Raw genomic sequence first — 21359 nt, 5'->3', positions numbered from 1 at the left:
CTCGGCCTCGCCGGATCTGGGCGAGATCGAGCTCGCCCGGCCGGCGAGATGTCGGCGCGTCGGGCCGGGCGAGCTCGATCTCGCCCGATCCGGCGAGGCCGAGCACGCCCGACCAAGGCGAGGCCGACCCTCGCGGGGCCGGCGAGCCTCGCCGTGCACGGGCGAGGCCGGCCCCTCGTCGGCCATCGGCCATGGCCGAGGCCAACACCGGCCAAAAGAAGAAAAAGAAAAAGGAAAAAGAAAAAAAAAAATAAAAAAGGAAAAATAAAAGAAATAAAAAAATTATACAAATTTACCAAACGTGTTTCTATTTATTTTTTGTTCCTGGAACAAGTTTACCAAACGTGTTTTTTGTTCGAAATTGTTCTAGAACGAAACATTTTTTCTATTTCTTCCTTGGAACAATTTTTAAACAGAAACGCACCCTTATTCAATACATCATATTTTAATGAGTTACTGCTAGTTTTGTGGAAGTACCAAAATTTATTTGACGGTTTTACATTACTATTTCTTTGAAGTATCAATAGTAACTTGTGTAGCTTATCAAAGTACACAAGAAAATGTTGGTAAAGTATTATATTCGCTGGTAATGTCGGAACCATCAAATAAATGTTGATAACACACTCAAATATGAGTTAGTAAAATTAAAAATAATTGATAGTTTAAACCGTGAAAATTGTTAAATCACTCAAATCAAGGCTGATGATTTCGTATGACTTAGTAACTTTAATGCGTTGGTAACTTTAACAAATAAATATTGGTATACGGTTGAAATAATTAGTAGTTTAAAAAATGATCATAAAACCGTTGGTAAATGAACTTAGATAAGGGTTGATAATTTTCTATAAACATTATTTAATTTAACTTATCGAAAGTTATGTAAATAAATATTGGTGAATTATTGAAATAGTTAGTACTATAAGTAAATAAGTCCTTGTTGGTAATTCCCTAAAAGTGTTGGTAAGTTACCAACACATTATCGACTAACAAAGTAGCTGGCAAAAATTTTATTGTCTAACATATTTTGATATCCACCAATGCTATAATGTTCTGAATTTTGCAAACTGATCAGAATCAACCAGAGCCATTGTAAACAAAATGTTCTATCTTGACATTATCGACCTTAAAAAAACCTTCTAGCGGATCTCATATACTTTGATCTTGAGAAATCACAATTTATTGCTTCTTCTACATCATACCCGATTCTTATCAAAGGCGAAGAGTAGGATTTTGTGATATTGTCCGTAAAATCTCATGCAAAAAGAAATTTCTATCCTATATCTTGGAACATGTATAAATGAGGTCAATACTTTGGTCTTAGTGATTTATTGTTGAACTTCAGATATTGAGGAACATAACCATTCCTCCATGTTAGAGCGATCGTGATTCCCTCAAAAACCTAATGAAAATTGGGTGCTAGAAGGGAGTGACCCTAGTGAGACTGAGACAGTTGCATGCCATGTCCAGACAAAAGATGGAATGGAACCTCCGAAACACAGCCAAAGAAACAGAATAATGGGAGAACATTTCATTCACAGCTATCTTGAAACTTACAGTGCGTCATTGACCCTAAAAGGGAAAAATTGTCGGAGGCAGGAAATGCCTAGTCATTTACAAGAAAGCAAGCAAAACAAATGCTTGGCCTTTTAATGAATTAAACGGAAAGAAAAGATCATGTACCATCACCGTTGCCGTATAATTCTGTACCTCATCCTTGCTGCCACCCATAAGCTAGGTCCCACCAACTCCGAAGAACAAAATGAAGGTAGGACATTGAGAATATCAAGGATACACCAAAAACCTGCAAATAGCAGGACTAAGCCTGAAGCTATAATGAATAGAATTCTATGGTAGCCTCCAATTGCAAACTAAGACCGACTAATCTTCTTTCCATTTGTTAACATATCGAAGGAAAGCATCCGCAGGATTATCCCTAGGAGGTGCCCGCACACGTGTTGATCTTCGAAGCACTGCCTCCTCCATCGCAATCTCTGCTGAAAGCTTCGATCTTTTTTGTAGCCCCATGCTGGTAAATGAAATACATGCAAAATAGTTAATCTGATTAGGCTTGAGGCTGTCCTAGAAAGAGTCCTGATATTTACAAGAAACCCTTTCTGTATGCAATGTATAAATTAAGTTTCCTAAAGTCAACTTGATATGGACTCAACACTTATTTCCAATTTACCACGTTGAAAAGGAAATCCTTCTGATTGTCTTTCCAATAGGGAACTACAGAAAAGGAAAATAGAAATGGCATGTTGATTTCTGTGTCCATTTTTAAACATACCAACCATGCAAGTTAATGCACAGAAGGTGCACATGCATTTCAACATACCATGGTGATACCTCAAGAACTGTGAAATTGTATTAGCCAGTCAAGTCTTGATAAAAAGAGTATCAGGGAATTCCGAAAAATATAAAGACAAGTCATGCCTATCAGTTGTCACATCTACACAAACCAAGCATAACAAAAAACAAAGCAAATTTCCCAAAAGCTATCAAGGGATATACCACTGAAGGTTTCCCAGAGTCATTCATTCCTTAAAGAAGATAATGATTCAACAAGTTACCAGATTTTGCCATAAAATTTGTCTAGCTGTGTTTGAAGAGCCCTTTCCCTCTCACCCTTGCGATTCAGTGAACCCATCAATGCATCAAGCTGCTCAAGAAATTAACTGGGATCACAACCATGTCCAGTTATAATTATTATAAGAAGCATGATGACTCAAATACCTCTTCCTTGGTACTATAGTAGCCCCAAATTTTGTGGTCCAAGCTCTCGATAAATATCCTCCCATCGCGCCGAAACCACCAGTATCTATTATGATGCCTATCCTTCCCCAACGGATTTGTGCGTATAAATCTTTTCTCCATTTCAGTCTCATAATATCGTTTCTGCAGGTGTCAAAAGGATCCTTTTATTGACTCTTATTATGAAACAACAGTATACAACTAATGAACAAATACTGAAAGAGTAGTAGGAGAGATCAAACCCTTTGTTCTTTGCTGCTCTTTTCAATTTCTTCCCTTTCAACCGTTTCCGCATGTTTTAGGGCAATCTTCTGTGCTTCCTTCTTAGATACACGCTGTACATCCTTGGGCTTGTGTTCATCTTCCCCCTTATGCTTCTTGGTTCTCTTTCTGAAAGAACCATCAGTTTGGCTACTCTCTCTAATGGAAAGAATACAATAAAGACCACATGTAATTTGAAAAATAAGATCTAAGCTTCTAGTGTCCTTAATCAAACCTTTTCTTTGAGTCTGTTTTCTCCGATTCCGCTTCACCATTCTGCTCATTGTGAGTGCCATTCTGTTGCACGCCTAGGTTGTTTCCTGAGCTGTTCAAGCTGTTGCCATTTACGAATCCATTTACGTCGGACTCAGCTTTCAACCGTTTCTTTTCTTCTCTCCTTCTCTTGGCTTCTTCCAATGCTTCGCCCCTTCTTGTTGCTCCTAGTTTCTGCCACTGTTCAATGAACTCATCAAGTTGCTCCCTGACCAGATCAGTCTCAAGGGCACAATTCAGCAATTCCCCTAAGATTTCCAATTTAGCACGCGTTTCCAAAAGGCCATAGTGTCCTCGCTTAATTGTAGCCATATAAGGGCGAAATTTGGAACTGTTAGTCCAGTCTAAGAAAGAACACAAGTACTCTGTCCAAGTGATTAATGTTATCTGCAGTAGAAAAGCAAGGAAATTTGTATCAGTAAAATGCTAAAATGGAAGCAGCAGAAAATATCCCATACAACCAAATGAAAAAAGAATTTCCGGTTAAAACAAGGAGTAGATGTGACACACAGAACTGACCTTCGACTTGCCCTTTCTTTTTTCTATCGTTGAAGCATATTCACCATTCTCTTTTATAAGCAACCGAAGAAGGGCTGAATGACACTCAACAATAAGAATCAAATTGCTGTCTTTATGACAGACAGCATTTTCAAAATCCTCAAGAGAAAATGGTGACAAATGCAACAGCCTGCTAAAGGATGAACAGAAGTCCCAAATCATCAAAAGTTCCCCTACAGAGTCCATTGGAACTTTAAAGTCTCTTGATGGAGAAGGTCTCTCAGTAAATACTGGATCGTCTGGACAAGGCTGTACTAAGAGGTCTTCAATGGGATACTTGATAGCTTCTAACCTTTTTAGGTCGTCTTCTGCAAACTCAGATAAATGTTGAGGGGAATATGTTATTAAATGATCAGGAAAAAGTAAATCGTCAGTACTTAAAACTACCTTTCTCACTTCTCTCCTCCATCTCTGAAGCTCCGACTTTCTCCCTCTCTGTTCTCTTCTTTCCTTTGTTCTTGCCAGATTCATCTTCCCCTTCCTGAATGTAAGAGTTGTGAATATATGGAGGACATTACTGGATCCAGACAAAGAAGGACCATACCAAACTAGACAATTACCATTTCTTCTTCCCCATTTTTTCTTTTCTTCTTGTAGCTGATGAGAGTGCCATTCTGAAAGTAAAACTTGCTCTTCAACTCATCTGGAAGATGGGTCGAGATCCCATGCTTTTCTGCAAGCCTATCATGGAGCACCCAAGGTGCATTACGGTATGTAGATTCTCGAATAAAAGACTTCACCATGTTTCTACTAAATGGGAGTTTTCTGTTAATTAGATCCTCATCATATACTACATCACATCCCACTACTTCCTTATCTTTGCCCAACCAAGCAATCTTGTATTGTTTTTTGCCAGCAGAATCATGCAATGTCCTTATTATTCTGCATAGAAACACTTCATTTCCTTTTCGTCCGTATAATTCCTGTCCAGCAAACAAACACTCTTGCAATTTCAGAGCAATCTTGTCTGCAAGATCTCTCAGTGGAAGCATGCCTGCCAATGTAAATGTTATTATGCAAACTGGAGATTTACTGCCTGATCAAAACGTTGTAATAAGTAAAAGCCACATAAAAATAAAAAAATGTAGTAACCTCATCAAGAGCAGCTATATAAATCAATTCCTTGTGCGCAGTACTAAAGACACACAAGGCAACTCTTTTCAATTGTCTATATCAAAGTCAACAAGCCAAGATGGTACAATACAACTGACCACCATGCAACAGCATTATGTCTACAAGAAGTCATGAAAAAATTTAGAGAAATCAAACATCAACATTTCAGTGCACACCACTCTAATTTTGCAAATCTCAACATTCTCAGCATACGATGTTGCGATTCAATCATACTGCAGCTTCTCTATCTAGTTAACATCAGCAACTAGAAAACAATGACCATGGAGTGCTGCAGTTTGCCCTATGTAAACAGTTATCCCATCATATGAAGGAATCAAAAGGAAGCATAGCCCGATGTCATCCCAAATTAGCTTCAAATGAGACCTGAAATTTGTAAAAGATAAAAAGCAAACAGGCTTGAACAAATGTCAACTTTGCAATGTCGCCAGACTGATAATGTTATACTTTGATCCAGGGACGGTCACAAAACATGGTACATTCTTTCTGTTGAGCCCTGCCTCGTTCTCTTGTTTGCTAATGCATTCGTACTTAATTTTTTACCATTGACCAGCAGTTTTATTTTTTAAACATTGTTCGAGTTCCCTCATTATCAATGGTCTTTTGGATTTCTTCAGGCACCTGATGCTGCATCATAGCAATGACCAATAAAAATGTAATATTTAATAGGATCACTACCCATTGTTCTGAAAGTTTAAGCTATTAAACAAATATATGGTTTGATATGCATAGGTTGGAATATCTCTTACACTCACCTATTCTAATACCACGTAGAGCTTTATTTATGGGACCACTTATATAAGTTTAAGTTATTAGATGAGGTATGGCGTGATTGTAACAAATGTAATGAACTACAGCAATTTCATAGCAACAAGCATCCTTTAGGGAGCATATTTTATCACAAGAATTGTAACCACTAAGCAACGGAATATAAAATTTATGAAACTATCGGCGATATAGCCAAAGGTTTCGTGCCATACGATAATATCTTGCAATTTCTACTAAATACAGGGATCTCCTTCATTGCTTGAACTTTTCTTACTAGAAAGAAATTTACTTGAGATTTACCTGGAGTGAGAAGATCAATACATAATGTATGAACTATAAAGGCATAATCAATAGGGTTTTACATTTGAGTTATACTTTAACCTTTTGCTAATCGGGCCATGTTAACAACCTAACTCACTACAATCTATCAATGATCTTGATTAATTCTCCAAAGAGTAGAACAATGTAGCATTGAATGTCATATTTTCAATATCAATGCCAGGTTATATACATATACATTTATATATCTATTCCTAAATAAATTTATAATGGAACTCCAGCACATGCTACATGAAAAGGTCCCAAACAAAAGGAGTGTGCAAAAATTATAACCAAAGAAACTTTCAGATATATGCCAAATTGATTCCTAGTGTAATAAAAAGACCTTAGTGCATTAGAGATCAATCTCATTGAGAATCAATCTTTTAGTGGAGGGCTATAGAAGCAATGTTTTGAACTAACTGTGAGCACTAAACCTTCAAGATGGCAATAAATTCTCCTAGGGCAGGGGAATAGAAAGGGATTGATAAGCAGGGCTTTTCCCACATCCATGGCATGCTTCTCTTTGTCAATCATTTTCCTTTTAAACTCAAGCAATCAAGCACAAATCTCAAGCTCTTAAAAACTAAAATTGGAATTCAAGTTATGATAATCACACCAATTTTTATTACAAAAGGAGTAATGTTTAGCTTTTCTGTTTTCCTTATCTCAAATCTCTAGCTCCCCCTCTTCCCACCCCCACCACAAAAAAATAAAATAAATAAATAAATAAAATAATAATAATAATAAAATAAAACAAGGTTTCATTCTTTCACACCAAAGGCTGGATAAACATTGAATCTATCACAAGCTAAGAGTAAGGAGCAAACTTTTCGATCAATGCTAGAATGAAGAAAAAGAAGCCAACTTTTAGAATAATTTGCAGCACATGCCCATTCAAAATTCCAATCCAGATTCATAAAAAACCACCCATAAATTGTACATACTTTTAGAATAATTTGCATTACATGCACATTCAAACTATCAAATCCAGATCCATAAAAATACTACCCATAGCTTGTACACTCTTCCCCTCTGGCCCACAACACCCATCCATCCAATTTGATGTTCACCGAGAAAGAAGAAACAAGAGGACTCTGCCCAATTAGAAGATTAAAAGCTACTCTAATGTTTCACCTTTATATGATGACAAGATAGAATCTGTTAAAAATAAAAAAGCAATACATTGACATAGTTGTTTTTTTTTCTTTTATTTTTTCAATACCGAGGATCCGGCCTAGCTCACCTTACGGGAGCACAGCACTGACTATACCTCGGGGGAGACTGGCCTAGCAACCCACCGCCGGGGCCCCCACTCGACATAATTTATAAGTCACTACTCCAAAAAATTTTGCCCATTGAGCACATACACAGCTCAACTGTACCACCATCTTTGTTTCCCAGACAACCTTGTATTTGAAACAAGAAGTTTACAAGGCCTCCAAGATAAATAGAAGGATGCCATTCTAAACTGGAAGACAGTTGCCCTAAAAACCGGATGCTGATCTAATACTTACTGTATTGAATGTTTGTCAGCATAGGCGCCATTAGCTCTTGCGGGAACTGTTGAACCTTCTCAATTGCACGTTTCTCGGACACCAGAGCCTCTTCGTAGGTCAAGTTAGATTTTCCGCTGACTTTACAGTTCCATAGTCTTTGGCGATACAAATTGATGCGGTTCAAATACTGTCTTGATCAGGTTAAGGAAAGAAGAAAAGACATTCTAGTAACCTGGTTGATGGAAATTATAAACAATTCACTCTACCCGCATGAAAAAAGAAGAACAGGCACACAAACAGGTTCCTTTCATTGGCCATTTCATAGACTAAAATCTCTGCCATAAAATATTAAGAAAACTAGGGACTCCTAAAAATTTCCCAAGAAGGATACTGATAATCACGAAATATCTCCTTTGTAAAACGGATTTGGAATACGAGTTCCTTAGGATCCAAATCATTCGGCACTTCTACAAGGGAAAAAGGCTTTCTCTTGTAGAGGGGCATTCTTGAATTCAAGCCCACCAGTATAGTGACAAGCAGCAGAAATGGCAATGATTAAGGAAGCAAATTGAATCCTGCAACAAATAAAACATAAGGAAATTTAGTGAAGACGAGTTTAAACCGCTGCAAAGGGGTAATTACAATAGTTAACAAAACCCAGGGATGAAAATGCACAAAAAATCAGCCCCAATGCTGTCACTTCAATTGCAAGTATGAAAACACGCGAACGGGAGAGGAATAACGGGGTACTTCCACGAGATGCTGAATTCATGAAATTATTCAGTCAAAGAAAACTCAGAGAGTTCCATATGACCCAAAAGAAAGATCTGCTCGACCATCATCAAGTAAGCAAGCAAGGAAAAAAAAAATCTCTAACGCAAGAAGTGGTAACAATCTCGTAACCACGTTCTTTCAGGAGTCTATATCGGTCTCGCACACGTCACGCTAAGTTGTCTACACATTTCACAATCGACTCGAACCCGGGAAACAATATAGGAGCGAAACGACGGGTTTGGCTTCAAGAACGCCACTGGGAGAGCATTTCCAACAATGTCCAGTTCGATGATCGCCCGAGAGAAGCAATGGCGAAAGACGGAAACTTGTTCGCAATGGACGCAATCAAGAAAAGACCCAGCAACGACGAGAAACGGAGGACGACGGCGGAAACCCTAGGCGGCCCCCCTTTTGGGGGAGGAACCCGAAAGCGGAAGACTTTGGACCCAAGACCACGCGATTGACGGCGCCACGTAACCGACGACCGGGCATGGAATCAGAGAATCGGGCATGGGAACGGCCGGCGACCCATCGAACCGGGAGGAGAGATTCGAAAGGAGAAGGATCGAGGCGCGAGGGGCGGGTGGAGCGGGAGCAAAAAGACGAGGGGAGGGGGGCGGTCCAAGAACGTGGCGTTCCCGCCAGAATGGGAGTCCAAAAAACGGGAGGAGGTTGCAGTGGGAGACGCGGCGAGAGGGCGGTTACCTGGGGCGGCCGGAAATGCGTGGAGGTGTTGAAATCTGGGGAGGAGCCGACGCGGGAGCGAGATGGAGAAGGAGGGAGAGGACGGCGGGCAGAGTTAGAGAGAGAGAGAGGGGGGGTTGGGAGAGGGAGCGGTGAGTTGTGTTGTTTCGAAAGAGAAGGGGAAGAGAGAGAGAGAGAGAAGGTTCTCACGTTCTCTCTCTTCGCTCGCTCTTCCTTGCGTCCCCTCCTGCCTTGGGGGAAGGACTTATAATTTATATATTTTATGGGAATTTGCATCCGCTTGGGCTTCCTACTTCTTCCACATTTGGGCTCTGCTTTGCATTCTAGCCCTCCTGCTTGGGCCTGCACAGAACAACACCCTCCCATTTGTTTTGTGAAAAATAACCCATTCGAAAATTATTTTCCTAAAAAAATAATCACTTGAACGAAAATGATAAAACATAAATTAATGTTGGTAATGAAAATATTTTTCATTGATTCGTTATTCCAAATAATATGAGCAATCATTTTTTTATAAAAACATTTTCCAAATTAATCATTTTCTCTAACCCTTCATTTTTAATTCATTTACGACACTTTTCGTTTGATGTCAACATGTCATTTATGTCTACATTTATACACTTTAATGCATGGGTATAACTCAAATCTTGTCGACAAAATCAACTATTTGAATCAGAAAATGACTAATGTTGTCAGTACCCTTTCAACAGGAGTAAATGCTGTAGGCCATGGGGCATAACATGATGTTCTTGTTTCAGTAAAATTTCTCTCTAATTTTCGGAGGGAAGACTCTTCTTGGTTGGAACAACAATGCCATCGCTTCACGGGGGATCCATCTGCACATTTAATGTTGCTTTCATTTTGGGAGGAAGCAAGGGTTGCCTGATGCATAGCATACGGTGTAGGATCAGTTGAGAGGAGTCGGATGACTGCAAATTCCTACCTTCAAGAGACTCTGAAGAAACGTGAAAGATATGGAAGCGCATCCATCCATGGCATCGTGGCAGCTTGGGTGGAGAGAGAGAGAGAGATAAAAACAAAGAAGCCAAAAATTTAAAGTAATGAGTAGTTGGGTCGTGTCGTATTGGTGGAAAAGATGCAAGACACACACTATAGCCATTTGCACGATGGTGGCAACGCAAGACCGAGCCCGTTCTTCTGCCCGGCTGCCGCGGAGGATGCAAAGCCATCGCCATCAAGAAAGTTGACGATGACGTGTCGAAAAACATCTTTGCTGGGTTCAAATTTTTGGAGGTCTCGGAATGGATCGCAGCGGGGGACTGGCGGGGTCTGTTTGATTCGAGTTGAGAGCGGGAAAAGAAACAGGGCAGGGGTGGGGAGGCGGAGGTGGGGTTTGCAAATCACGTTTGGCATGTTCTTTCCAAGAAACGTGAAACAAAGCAGGAGCACCAAAGCTTTGACTTCCCTCGTTCCACCCGGTCCTCTCCTCCTGTTGCTCCCACCCAGTCTGACCCACTTTCCCACCTAACCCCTCTCTCTCTCCCCTCTTCCTTACGTCTCAGAGTATCAATTGGTCCGGGCTTTGAATTCGAGAACCTTTTTTTAGAGAGGAAAAGGACGACTTGTATAAATGGGGCGGAGAGCAGCATCCAATCGAAGACCGTCAAACGTTTTGACCCTTCTTCCATCTGTCATCCGCCCTCCACCCACTTCTGCTTTATAATTCTCATCCGGTGGCCTTGTAAGGTTTGTATTCTAATAAATTGCGAGGACACCTCCCACCCATCTCATCAGTTAGCTAGAATTTCGTTTTCTTTAATGCGACAAAAAATATAAAAGAACAGCAGAAGAAGAAGAAGAAGAAGAAGGAGAAGACGAGGCAGGGGCAGAAAGAATGGAGGGTTCTACTGCTTACCACCGCATTTGAGCGTTTGATATTGGGACTGCTGACTTTGATACATCGAGAGAGGCGGAGGCTGGACTCGTTCTTCTCGGCGACTTTTTGGAAGCCTTTCTTTTCTTGCTTTCGCACATGACCAACTGACGCGGGCAGGCCGAAAACAGAGAGAGGCAGAGAGAGACGGAGAAACAGAGATTACCCAGAAGCGAGAAGCGAGAAGCGAGAAGCGTCCCACCACCTGATAGGGTAAGGCGATGGGGAGCAAGGCGCTGGATGGGGCGAGGGAGGCCGCACGCTCCGCCGTGGAGGCGATGGGGCAGGGGTGCGACTTGGCCATCGACCTCAGGCTCAGGTACTGCAAGAAGTCGAGGCTGGTCAGCATCACCGACGACCCCGCCCGCCGCCACACCATCTCCATCCCCGGCGTCGGCATCTCCATCCCCAACGTCCCCACCACCGTCCACTGCGACAAGGGCGAGCGCATGCGCTTCAGCTCCGACGTCCTCTCGTTCCAGCAGGTACTTGTTCTTCTTCTGTGTGGTCCTCTGCTTCTTTACTGATGATCTTCACAAAGTCATCGCCATCGAGATCGTCCGAGAAACACCGCCTACATCTTCTTTGCAGATGTCGGAGCAGTTCAACCAAGGGCTGTCGCTGACCGGGAAGATACCCACCGGCCATTTCAACGCGGCCTTTGACTTCAGGCAGGGATGGCAGAAAGACGCGGCCAACACCAAGACGCTGGCCTTCGATGGGGTGTTCATCACCCTCTACAACATCCAGTTGCGCAAGTCTCAGCTCCTCCTCGCCGATCATGTCAAACAGGCCGTCCCCTCTTCTTGGGATCCTGCAGCTCTCGCCCGGTACCCATTCCCTTATTAGCCTTAGCTCACATAATTCTTGGATTATTAGTGCGTTGGATGTCTATAGACGGCAGCTTAATTTGTTCCTGTGGATCTATGACTCCCTTAGCTTGTCAGGTATCTCCAGTTATTTGGTTCCTTCCCTCACCGTCTTCATGTCCCATTAGTGCATGTGCATTTTGTTATTAGGAGGTATCTGGACTATATGCAAGAAAATATCAATTTGGTTGGTACGGCAAAAAAATAAGGATAAGAAAGGGGGAACTTCTGCACATTTTTATACACTTTGCAGACAATGTTGTAACTTCCGGAACTCAAATTTGGACTTCCTCTATCTCTCCACACCTCGTTGTGTGATGAAGAGTGGTATTCTAAAAAGTCTTGACCGGAAGAAACGGGTGGGTTTCTCTAGTACTAACTTTAACAAACTGAGACCTAGCAACTTTTGCATAGTTACCACAAAAACCAAAGTTGATAGTGATATTTGCGTCATCAGCTGCATCTATAATGACCATCAAGTGCATTTGATGAGTCTTTCCGTCGTTGGATCCAACCGCAAGTGGCTGTTGACGTAATCACTCAGGAGGTAAACTTAGGCAATGCTCCCATCCTCCAGTGCCCTTTGCCAAATAATCTCTGAATGAGAACCCCAGAAGAGGTGGATGATCCCATCTTACATCAGGACGTTTGGCCAAAAGAGCTGATTTGCTATTTCTACATCTGCAGAAGAGGATACTCTTCTTCTACAACTTTCGCTTAGTCCAAATGCAAAGGGCATAATAAAGTAAATATTGTTGCAATCTATACACATCAGCCAAACTAATCTTGTCACAATTGGTAAGAAAGATAAGTGATTTTGGTTTGTCGGATCAAAGCAAGCTGAATTCATCTCCACTTTCTTTGTGTTTTCTTCGTTCTGTTTTGCCCCAAACTCTTGGTAAATTTAATAAAACTTTGAATTGAAGGTATTCATTTGGCTTGTTATTCCAAAAACTCCTCTTTCCAGGCCAGGGAGTTCCTCAAAAAGTTAGCTTACAGATTAGTCTGCCATCTAGTCTAGTTGTTCCAATAAATCAGCTCTCAGGCCATCTTCTCTGCTAGAAGGAAGAGAGTTGGGAATATCAATCCATTCTGACTTTTGAGCTTCAAACACTTATGGAAGTACTTCCCATGTATTCCCTATTCTAAAACCCCCAAAGAGCACCTGCAACTTATTAGACAAAATAATGTAGTGATACAGTGATATCCTGTGACTTATTTGGATTGTAGAGGCAATGATATTTCAGATACAGCAAGTATTTCACAGTAGGAATATGGGATTTCTACCTTCAAATGTGCTGGTTTGGTTGATTAGTTAAGAAGGCAATGCAAACATCAAGTGATGTATCTGGAAACGCTTGATTAGACAAAGTAATAGAGTGATACTCTGTGAATTATTTGAACTGTAGAAGTAATGATATTTCAGATACGGCAAATATTTCACAGTAGGAATGTGGGATTTCTACCTTTGAATTTGCTAGTCTGGTTGATTGATAAATAAGGCAATGGAAACATCAAGTGAGAATTGATAAAGGTGAGTTGACTCATTTGCATTGAGCTTCGTGTGCTTTTTCTGCAACTTTCCTTAGCTTAAGAGAATTGTTCTGGAGAAAAGCTTGTTATTCTGGGTAAGTAACATGACACTTATTCTTGTGACCCTACAAAACTGGAAGGTTATTGGTTATTTACTATTTCTGATATCATCTGAAGTATGATGCATATATTTGAAACTATTGGAGACAATACGTAACGTTTAGGGTATTGTTTCTCATTGATGGTTAATTTTCAGGTTTATTCGAAAGTATGGTACCCATGTTATTGTCGGTGTTAAAATGGGTGGGAAGGATGTAATTTATGCCAAGCAGCAGCATGCATCCCCTCTTCAACCTGCAGACGTGCAAAAAAAATTGAAGGAAATGGCAGACAAACTTTTTATTGATGGAGCTGTGCAGTACAGGGAAAAGGTTTGACAATTATTCTGATATGCTTTTTCATTGATATGCATAATTTTACTAGACCTGAAGAGGGAGGTTTTTCTTCATCTTTAAGGTGGGGGGAGGGGGGAGGGATATTGTTCTGCAATGGTGGTACCTTTCAATTAGTGATCTACATTGGTGAGATGATGATTTTCCACTGAGATTTAATCATTGGAAAAAAGACAAAAAAGTGAAATCCATTTTATTCGCTTCCATATGGACATGCAATGGTACTCGTAAGAATATCAAATCTGTTGACGACTCGGCCTGATGGTTGTAGAAAATGCTGACCCAATGTCATTTGAATGATTAAGTGATAAGTAAAGGGCCTCATTGATGAATGTCGTTTACATAAATTATGCATCTTCTGGACCCATTGCTATCGCATACTGCAGCATGACCTATGGCCTATCTCCCAGTCTGGCCCTGCTCCCTCTTTCTCAGTCACAGATGAAATCCCTCTTTGAATGTCTTTCTACATAATGTTGACTGTCAATTACAGTACTTGATTCTCTATATGTGTGGAGCCATATTTTTGGAATTCTATTGCTTGAAATAGAACAGTGCAGAAAAGACTGGGAGAAGTATGGTTTAAGATATCATCAAGGAAAAGATACCTCTATTTGAAGCAGAACATTTGATCAATCCGAAGGAGATTCAATCTTTTTTGATACATGAGAGGGATATTGAGCCTTCTTGTTTTTTTGGCTTGTTAATTAGAGATTTCTCATTTTTAAGAATTTATCACTATCATCTTGATCTAGAATCCTGATTCACTTAAGGTATAAATTTTATGGGGATGTCTGAAAATTATGCAGTTTGTGCATCCCTTGATATCTATGTAAAGTTGGAGACTTTATGGTAATGCGCAGTTTGGATTCCTCTTGCATGTGATGCAGTAACTGCTGTTTGAAGAAGTGAACTAAGTTCCTCTTGCTCTTTTCATGGTCTTGAGACGCCAGATTTCTTCAGTTGAAAATTCATACATCTGTTTGCAGGCTTTGATTGCTAAGTCATATTGTTATTCTTGAAACACTTAAGTGTCGAAAGAGAAGTGTCCTGTCAAATGATACTAACTTTTATTCGTATATCTTGATTTTTTGTCTAGGGACGTGGGCTAAACCTCATGGATACATTTCCATCCAGTTCTTACTCTCAAATGGAGGTACAGATCAGTGTTTTTTACTTGAAGCATGAATGCGAGAAGTGTCATCTGTTTTTGTTGGCAGTGATGTTCTTAACTCCTTTGTGGAGCTCTCTAAGTCAGTTTTAAGTTGTTAAACCTATCATAAATCATGTCATACCTGTTCTGCATAGTTGCTAGCAGTAGCTTTGCATCCATCCTCGTATCTGGCCAATGTGTAGTTTTTCCTCTGAAGTTTGTGGGCTGGCACTTCTGATAAGTCAAATATGATATTAATTCGAGCCACCAAAATCTTTGTCATCTCCAGGTGCAGGACATCGTATTTGATTGCAAACGTAGAGGTGGAAGCACTAAGAAAAATCTACCTCATGGCGAGTGGAGTCAAACTGTTATATACGAACCTGATGTTGTCTCAATGACATTGATCCCAATCGCATCAATGCTAAGTGGTATTCATGGAAGTGGATATTTGAGTCATGCGATTAACCTCTATCTGCGTTGTAAGGATTGACCTGCCTCTATTTCTTTAAAGCTTGCATTTTGTTGAAACATTGATGCATTCAGAAACAGCATGCTATGTAGAGTTGCCTATTTGAACATTTCCAAGCTAACCACATGCAGAGGATTATATATTAGCTAATTTCTGCCGATTGCATGTCATGCTTCAATAAGAAATTGTCTCATGATCGAATTTCCAAATTCTCCCTAGCTAATGCTGACCTCCCTTACCATGACAATTTAAGATAGATATTTGACATCTCCTCCTTGACACAGAATTGTCTTGGTGCTTTCTTGAGAGGCATATGTCTTAGTTAACCACTTTTCTAAAATTTATTTTGCCTTTTTCTAAGGAGGATGTTGTCCTTATACTATTGAGTTCTACCTTTCGGTACTTTAAGTCTCATCCTATAGAATCCTTTGGTGGAAAACACACGTTTGCCAACCACCACTTAAACATGGCTGGTTGAAGCATAGCGAAAGGACAATCTCACTAATTAGGAATTGCTTGGAATTTTAGTGATAAAAACTGATGTCAATGGTGTGTACTAGTCTTTAATATCTCCCATCGGTTCTCTACTCCTGAGTGACTTTTAGGTTGGACTTATTGGAAAGTGGCTTGGAACTTCTAAATTGAGTTTATGGGTGGTGAAAATGCATTGTACCGGGTAAAAGATGGAGCCGGTGTAGTGCAAGATTAATGAAGGACTAAGCATGAAGGAAATGTTTGTGGGAGTTTTGGATAATGAAATATGAAAAGCTAGCAATTTTGTATATTGCATTGCATGTTGAAGTAGATCAAGATGCCATCTGAGAGGATATTATTTGGATGCATGAATTTGGAGAAGGGCACTGTCGTAAGGTTGGCATTTTATTGGCTGGAGGCTGAGTAGCTCAATACCAAATTTTGTAAAATGCCATTATAGTTTGGATAGGAATGCTTGGATAGATGTGTGCAAGGTCTAGGAAATATTAGAGATCATTTCTACTTTTCCTTTTATCTTTTCTGCATGTATTCAATCTATATGGACAAATTTGTTAGGTGCAAGAAGATGTTTGTGTGACCTCTTAAAGGTGGTTGACATATTAAATGCCTGCAATGCTCTAGTTAAAACATATGACTTAATGGTAGGGGTTCAGGTGAAATGGAGTAGGGAAAGAGGTATGTTGATTTGGAGGGACCTTGAGATTTCGGATTTGCAGTGGGTTCGTTGCTAATGTTAATATGAGAGGATACATGCTTCAATAATATTTAGCAGCTCAAGTTTTGGCATTGCTTCTATTACTTGTTATTATGGTATTAGCGCTCCTTCTGATGACCATGTGTCCATGACAAGGCAAACCACAATATGAATGAACAAGCCTCAAATATTATTGACATGGTTGACAGAATCAACCTTAACTTCTGAAATCTGAAGATGTGGAAATAAGACCAGTGTAGGGTCCACACAGAGTCCTTTTCGTATGGGGGTTTGAGATGAAGGGTGGGGAGGGACCATAGGAGTTCCACATCTGTTGCAAAATGCGCGGGTTGAATCATAACTACTTGACCCAGTCCAGAGAACGACTTGGGCCATGTGATACTTGGTGGACGGCAATCTAAGCCTAGTAAATTATTAACAAGCAAGACTCTTTTAAAGGCCTCATCCACTGATCTACATGGTGTCAATGCTATTAAGATGTGGAAAGGCTGGTCTCTACCTAACAATCAGAAAATAAATTCTCTCGTCTTAGAAAAATGTGGAATTTTGATGAAAAAGAGCTGCCTGTCTAGTGACACTTAATATTTATGCAGCTCTGAGTGGTTTGGCTTACTTTTGCCTTTTTGCTCAGAGGTTAGCTTTTCTCTTGTCATTGTCAATGAATCTTGGTTACGCGTTTTTGGGAAAAAGGTCATTTCAAGTGCCATAACTTTCGTGTGACACTCACTTGAGTATCATAACTTTTTCTTTCATCACTTGAATACTATAATATGTGTACGGAGCTCACTCGAGTGACGTAATTTTTTTTTCCGATCACCGAAGTGCCATAAATTTTTAAAATCAATTACCAGAAGTGCCATTTAACATCGGATTTTTGGCACTTGGGTACTCGCTATTAACAAGTTATGGCATTCAAGTGATCAATGAAAGTTATGACAAATAAGTGTTATTTCAGCACCGGTTTTAGAATGACCTGAGTCACTGGAAATTAAGTGTCTGTTCTGTAACCAATTATTGTGCAGTTCTTTATGATGAAGTTTCTAAACTGTTGATACTCTGTACTCTGAAATTGGTCTGTGATAGGAGCAGAAAAATCATCCTCTTTGTGCTTCTAAGTGCAGATAAACCACCCATGGAAGAGCTACATCAGTTTTTAGAGTTTCAACTTCCGAAGCAGTGGGCACCTGTATTTGGGGAGCTTGCCCTTGGTCCTGACAAGAAGCAACAGAGCAGTGCATCTCTTCAGTTGAGCTTTATGGGTCCAAAGCTCTATGTTAACACAACTCCGGTAATGCCCAGTAATGAGAATAGTTGCTTAATGGCTAGTTGTTTTGAAACTACCACTTGATTTTTCTTGTTTCAGGATCAATATTTCCTAGTACACCCTCAAGAAGTAGGCTTTTACATGTCTTTGCACTGGATGCTTCAAAGTAAATATATTAGAAAGTCAAACCCAAAAGCTTAAGGTAATAGGTAGAGGGAGATCATATGAATAGAAAGAACATTTAGGACCCGTTGTCAATTGATGTGGAATAATATTTCAAAACTCCCTCACGTGCAAGTTAGATTACGAGCTGCACGTGGAATTTTGACTATGCACATTCACGTGGAATTTTTTACCATGCACCTTCGTGTAAGGGATAAATGGCTCTGATACCATGTTGGAAAGTCCGACCCAAAAGCTTAAGCTAATAGGTGGAGGGAGACCACATGAATTTTAGGACCTATTGTCAATCAATGTGAGATAATATTTCAACAAAATATAATTACGATATGCAAATGTAATCAGTTATTAGGAAAAGCAGCATTGATCGGCTCATTAGAAGTTTGCAACTCCATCTTTTCGGTCCCATTTGGAATTTTGGCTGAGAGTGTCTTCTCACATTAATCATATCAGAGTTGCCTCAAAACAAGCTCACTGAACATCATATGGTAAGAAATTGAAAGTTGTCAATGATTATTGTCAAATCAGCAACATCTTAGCATGATGACAGGCGCCGCTGATATTGCATGCAATGGTAGGACCAAAGGGATGAAAATGCCAGTTTCAAGCTTTCTTCCTGAGCTCATGTGAAATTGTAAACGAAGTTGCAGTGGGCAATCTTTTTATTTTTGTTTGCTTATCAGTGTCCTTATTCAAAATTCATTCACAGCAAGAAATGAATAAGAGCCGAACAGTAATTCTGTTGTATTAGAAAATGATTGGAAATAACATCTAAATCTTATTCTAGAATGGTGAGCTTGGGATGCAGATTGACTTTGATATCCTTCATACAATAGACAGACTACTCATCGAAGATTCAGCATAGATGATTTAGCTGCAATTACACTTTCTGTGGCTGCTTTCAAATCTTCTATTACACAGCAGTCGTATCTTCCCAGTTCCAGCTGAGTGTCAAATATCAATGCCGAATAAATAATGCCATCCTATATGATGTGTGTGCAGGTTGATGTAGGCATGAAGCCAGTCACTGGCCTTCGGTTATATCTTGAGGGGAAAAGAGGCAACTGCTTGGCGATCCACTTGCAGCACCTTTCATCGTTGCCGCAGACCTTCCAACTAGTGGATGAGTCAAACGGTCACTTCTCCAATCCTTCATCGGACCGTAGATACTATGAGAAAGTTCAATGGAAGAGCTTCTCACATGTTTGCACAGCTCCTGTTCAGTCCGATGAAGATCTCTCAATCGTCACAGGGGCCCATTTTGAAGTGGGAGATTCTGGCTTGAAGAAAGTTTTGTTCCTGAGGCTTCATTTCTCAAAAGTTGTCGGTGCCACAGTTGTGAGACAAGCAGAATGGGCTGATTCCCCTGCCTCACACCAAAAATCTGGCATTATCTCGACTTTGATTAGCACTCGTTTCTCGAATGGTCAGAAACAACCTCCCCCCAAACCATCTGATGTGAACATTAACTCTGCAGTCTATCCTGGAGGTCCTCCTGTGCCAGCTCAAACGCCTAAATTGTTGAGGTTCGTTGACACTACAGAGATGACCAGAGGGCCACAGGATTCGCCCGGGTACTGGGTTGTATCAGGAGCAAGGCTCCAAGTGGATAAAGGGAAGATATCACTTCGAGTCAAGTATTCTCTTTTGACCGTGATATTACCTGATGAAGAGGCAGATACGGATTTGTAGGTTCCTGTCTGTTTTTTTCCCTGTTCAATACAGAATGTTTCCCCAAGCCATGGGGTTGTACTTTAGCTTACACGGTCGATTATGAATATGCGAGCAATTCAATTAGGAGATTGATGTGCGTTGTATATAGATTATTTACATTGCTTTATGTAATTTTTCTCCGATACTTTTGGCTTATTGGTATAACTAATTGTAAGTTAAACATGCGCAAAGTCAGAAACAATGATTGTTTACTCTTCACGCGGGTTATCTTATTCTTAGATTCTAGTTGAATAGTTATCATATTAGTTCTGTTATCAATATGTCCCGAGTTCAAGTCTGACTGAGGGCAGGACATTAGTGGAAGTGATAGTTTTCTGCCTGGCTTATATAATTATAGATGCTGTGTGTCGGGATAATGTAAGATAAAGATGACATTGAGATTAAGTTGTGTTGAGGGTCTGTGATGGCTCTTCAACAGACTAGAGTGGAGGTTTCTTGAGAATTGCCTGAAAAGCTTGTAAATGAGTTCATCAGATGCAATTACACTGTGCTCGAGTAATTACAGTGGTTTTACTATCTTTTGTATCACCTGATTTTTAGTGAAGTGTTTTCTCATTCTTCTCATAGACGTATGTCAAAATGATCAAATATTGTATGTCTGTCTGGTCAATTTCCTTTCTTTTTTCCTATTTACTGTGTTCAATTAGCTTGGTTTCATAGCAATTGGTGTCCGAGCTTTGGTTCGAAGGTTGAAGAAGATTACTAGCGAAAGAAGAAGGAAATGTGAAAATCGCAAGATTTGATGACACTATTTTGAATTGGAAGATAGCATAATGAAGTTTCTCTGTGTTATATCAAAGGCTGCCTTTTTATTTTCTTTTGTGTGTATCAAAGGAGTTTCATATCAACCATTTGTCGCCATTCTCTTATTTTCCAAGCCGAAGGCATCTACATAAGGTTCCTAGGGTCTTCTCTACTCTAGATTCATAATGACCTTCATAGGTTCACTTTTTTAAAAGTCATGCTAAGTCTCCATAGATCAATTCATTAAGATCGATCCCCAATGGATGGGTCATTTGATCAATTCCCACCTCTTTGCCCTCCTAGAAGCTTGTTGTGAGTCGCACCTTAACCTCTTCACCCTCCTAGAAGCTTATTGTGAGTCGCACCTTAACCAAACTCTTGTGCTTTTAGTTTGCAACCTCAAGAGATTGGCTTGAGCTTAACCTATCCTTGAACTGTACATTTATTAGAAGGGGTTTCTGCTTTGATGCTATTTGTACCTGCTTACATGTTTTAAGCCCCCAAAGGGAGTATTTAGATAACCATCCAATGCAATGACCAGTTGGATGGGACTTTACTTATGAGTATTATTGCAAGGTCTTGCGCATCAATTGCGGAACATGAAATATTCCAATGTATATAGGTTAGGATCACAACTAGGTTGTTAGCAAGAAATGAAAGGAATGAAGTTTAACTTTATGTAATTTTGTGAGAGTACTACTAATTATTCTAAAAGTCCAAATTGCTAAAAATGGGCACAATTTAATACTTTTAGATATTGTAACATTCTCCTCAATGCATAGATTGAAGTTTTGGCTAAGACCATAGTGTAGAAAT

General features: G+C 40.0%; 2 protein-coding genes across 5 annotated transcripts; one reads left to right on the top strand and one right to left on the bottom strand.

The window, feature by feature from the left end:
* Positions 1-1504: 1504 nt before the first annotated feature.
* Positions 1505-9257, bottom strand: LOC104417977 (DDT domain-containing protein DDB_G0282237). 4 transcript variants are annotated; one of them, XM_039301993.1, is made up of 11 exons: positions 9039-9257; positions 7951-8134; positions 7578-7750; positions 4404-4837; positions 4231-4324; positions 3805-4151; positions 3248-3672; positions 2994-3171; positions 2734-2895; positions 2571-2659; positions 1505-2026 (listed from the first exon to the last, which is right to left on the bottom strand). In XM_039301993.1, exons 2-11 carry the CDS (start codon positions 8061-8063, stop codon positions 1879-1881), a joined length of 2163 nt encoding a protein of 720 aa, XP_039157927.1. In that variant the 5' UTR covers positions 8064-8134; positions 9039-9257; the 3' UTR covers positions 1505-1878. The 4 variants fall into 4 exon arrangements, with proteins under 4 accessions (XP_039157927.1, XP_039157928.1, XP_010027461.2 ...); XM_039301994.1 differs by having other exon boundaries at positions 4240-4324; XM_010029159.3 differs by having other exon boundaries at positions 2994-3141; positions 9039-9256.
* A 1429-nt stretch (positions 9258-10686) lies between these two features.
* Positions 10687-19997, top strand: LOC104417976 (MACPF domain-containing protein At4g24290). Its single transcript, XM_010029156.3, has 7 exons — positions 10687-11417; positions 11524-11762; positions 13591-13765; positions 14886-14942; positions 15229-15421; positions 17743-17909; positions 19068-19997. The coding sequence occupies exons 1-7, from the start codon at positions 11154-11156 to the stop codon at positions 19755-19757; spliced, it is 1785 nt and encodes a 594-aa protein (XP_010027458.2). The 5' UTR covers positions 10687-11153; the 3' UTR covers positions 19758-19997.
* The last annotated feature ends 1362 nt before the right edge of the window (positions 19998-21359 follow it).

This window comes from Eucalyptus grandis, chromosome 9 (genome assembly GCF_016545825.1).
Source record: "Eucalyptus grandis isolate ANBG69807.140 chromosome 9, ASM1654582v1, whole genome shotgun sequence".
Classification (NCBI taxonomy): Eukaryota; Viridiplantae; Streptophyta; class Magnoliopsida; order Myrtales; family Myrtaceae; genus Eucalyptus; species Eucalyptus grandis.
Note: the sequence above shows the minus strand (reverse complement) of the source record. Positions and strands in the feature narration are given on the sequence as shown.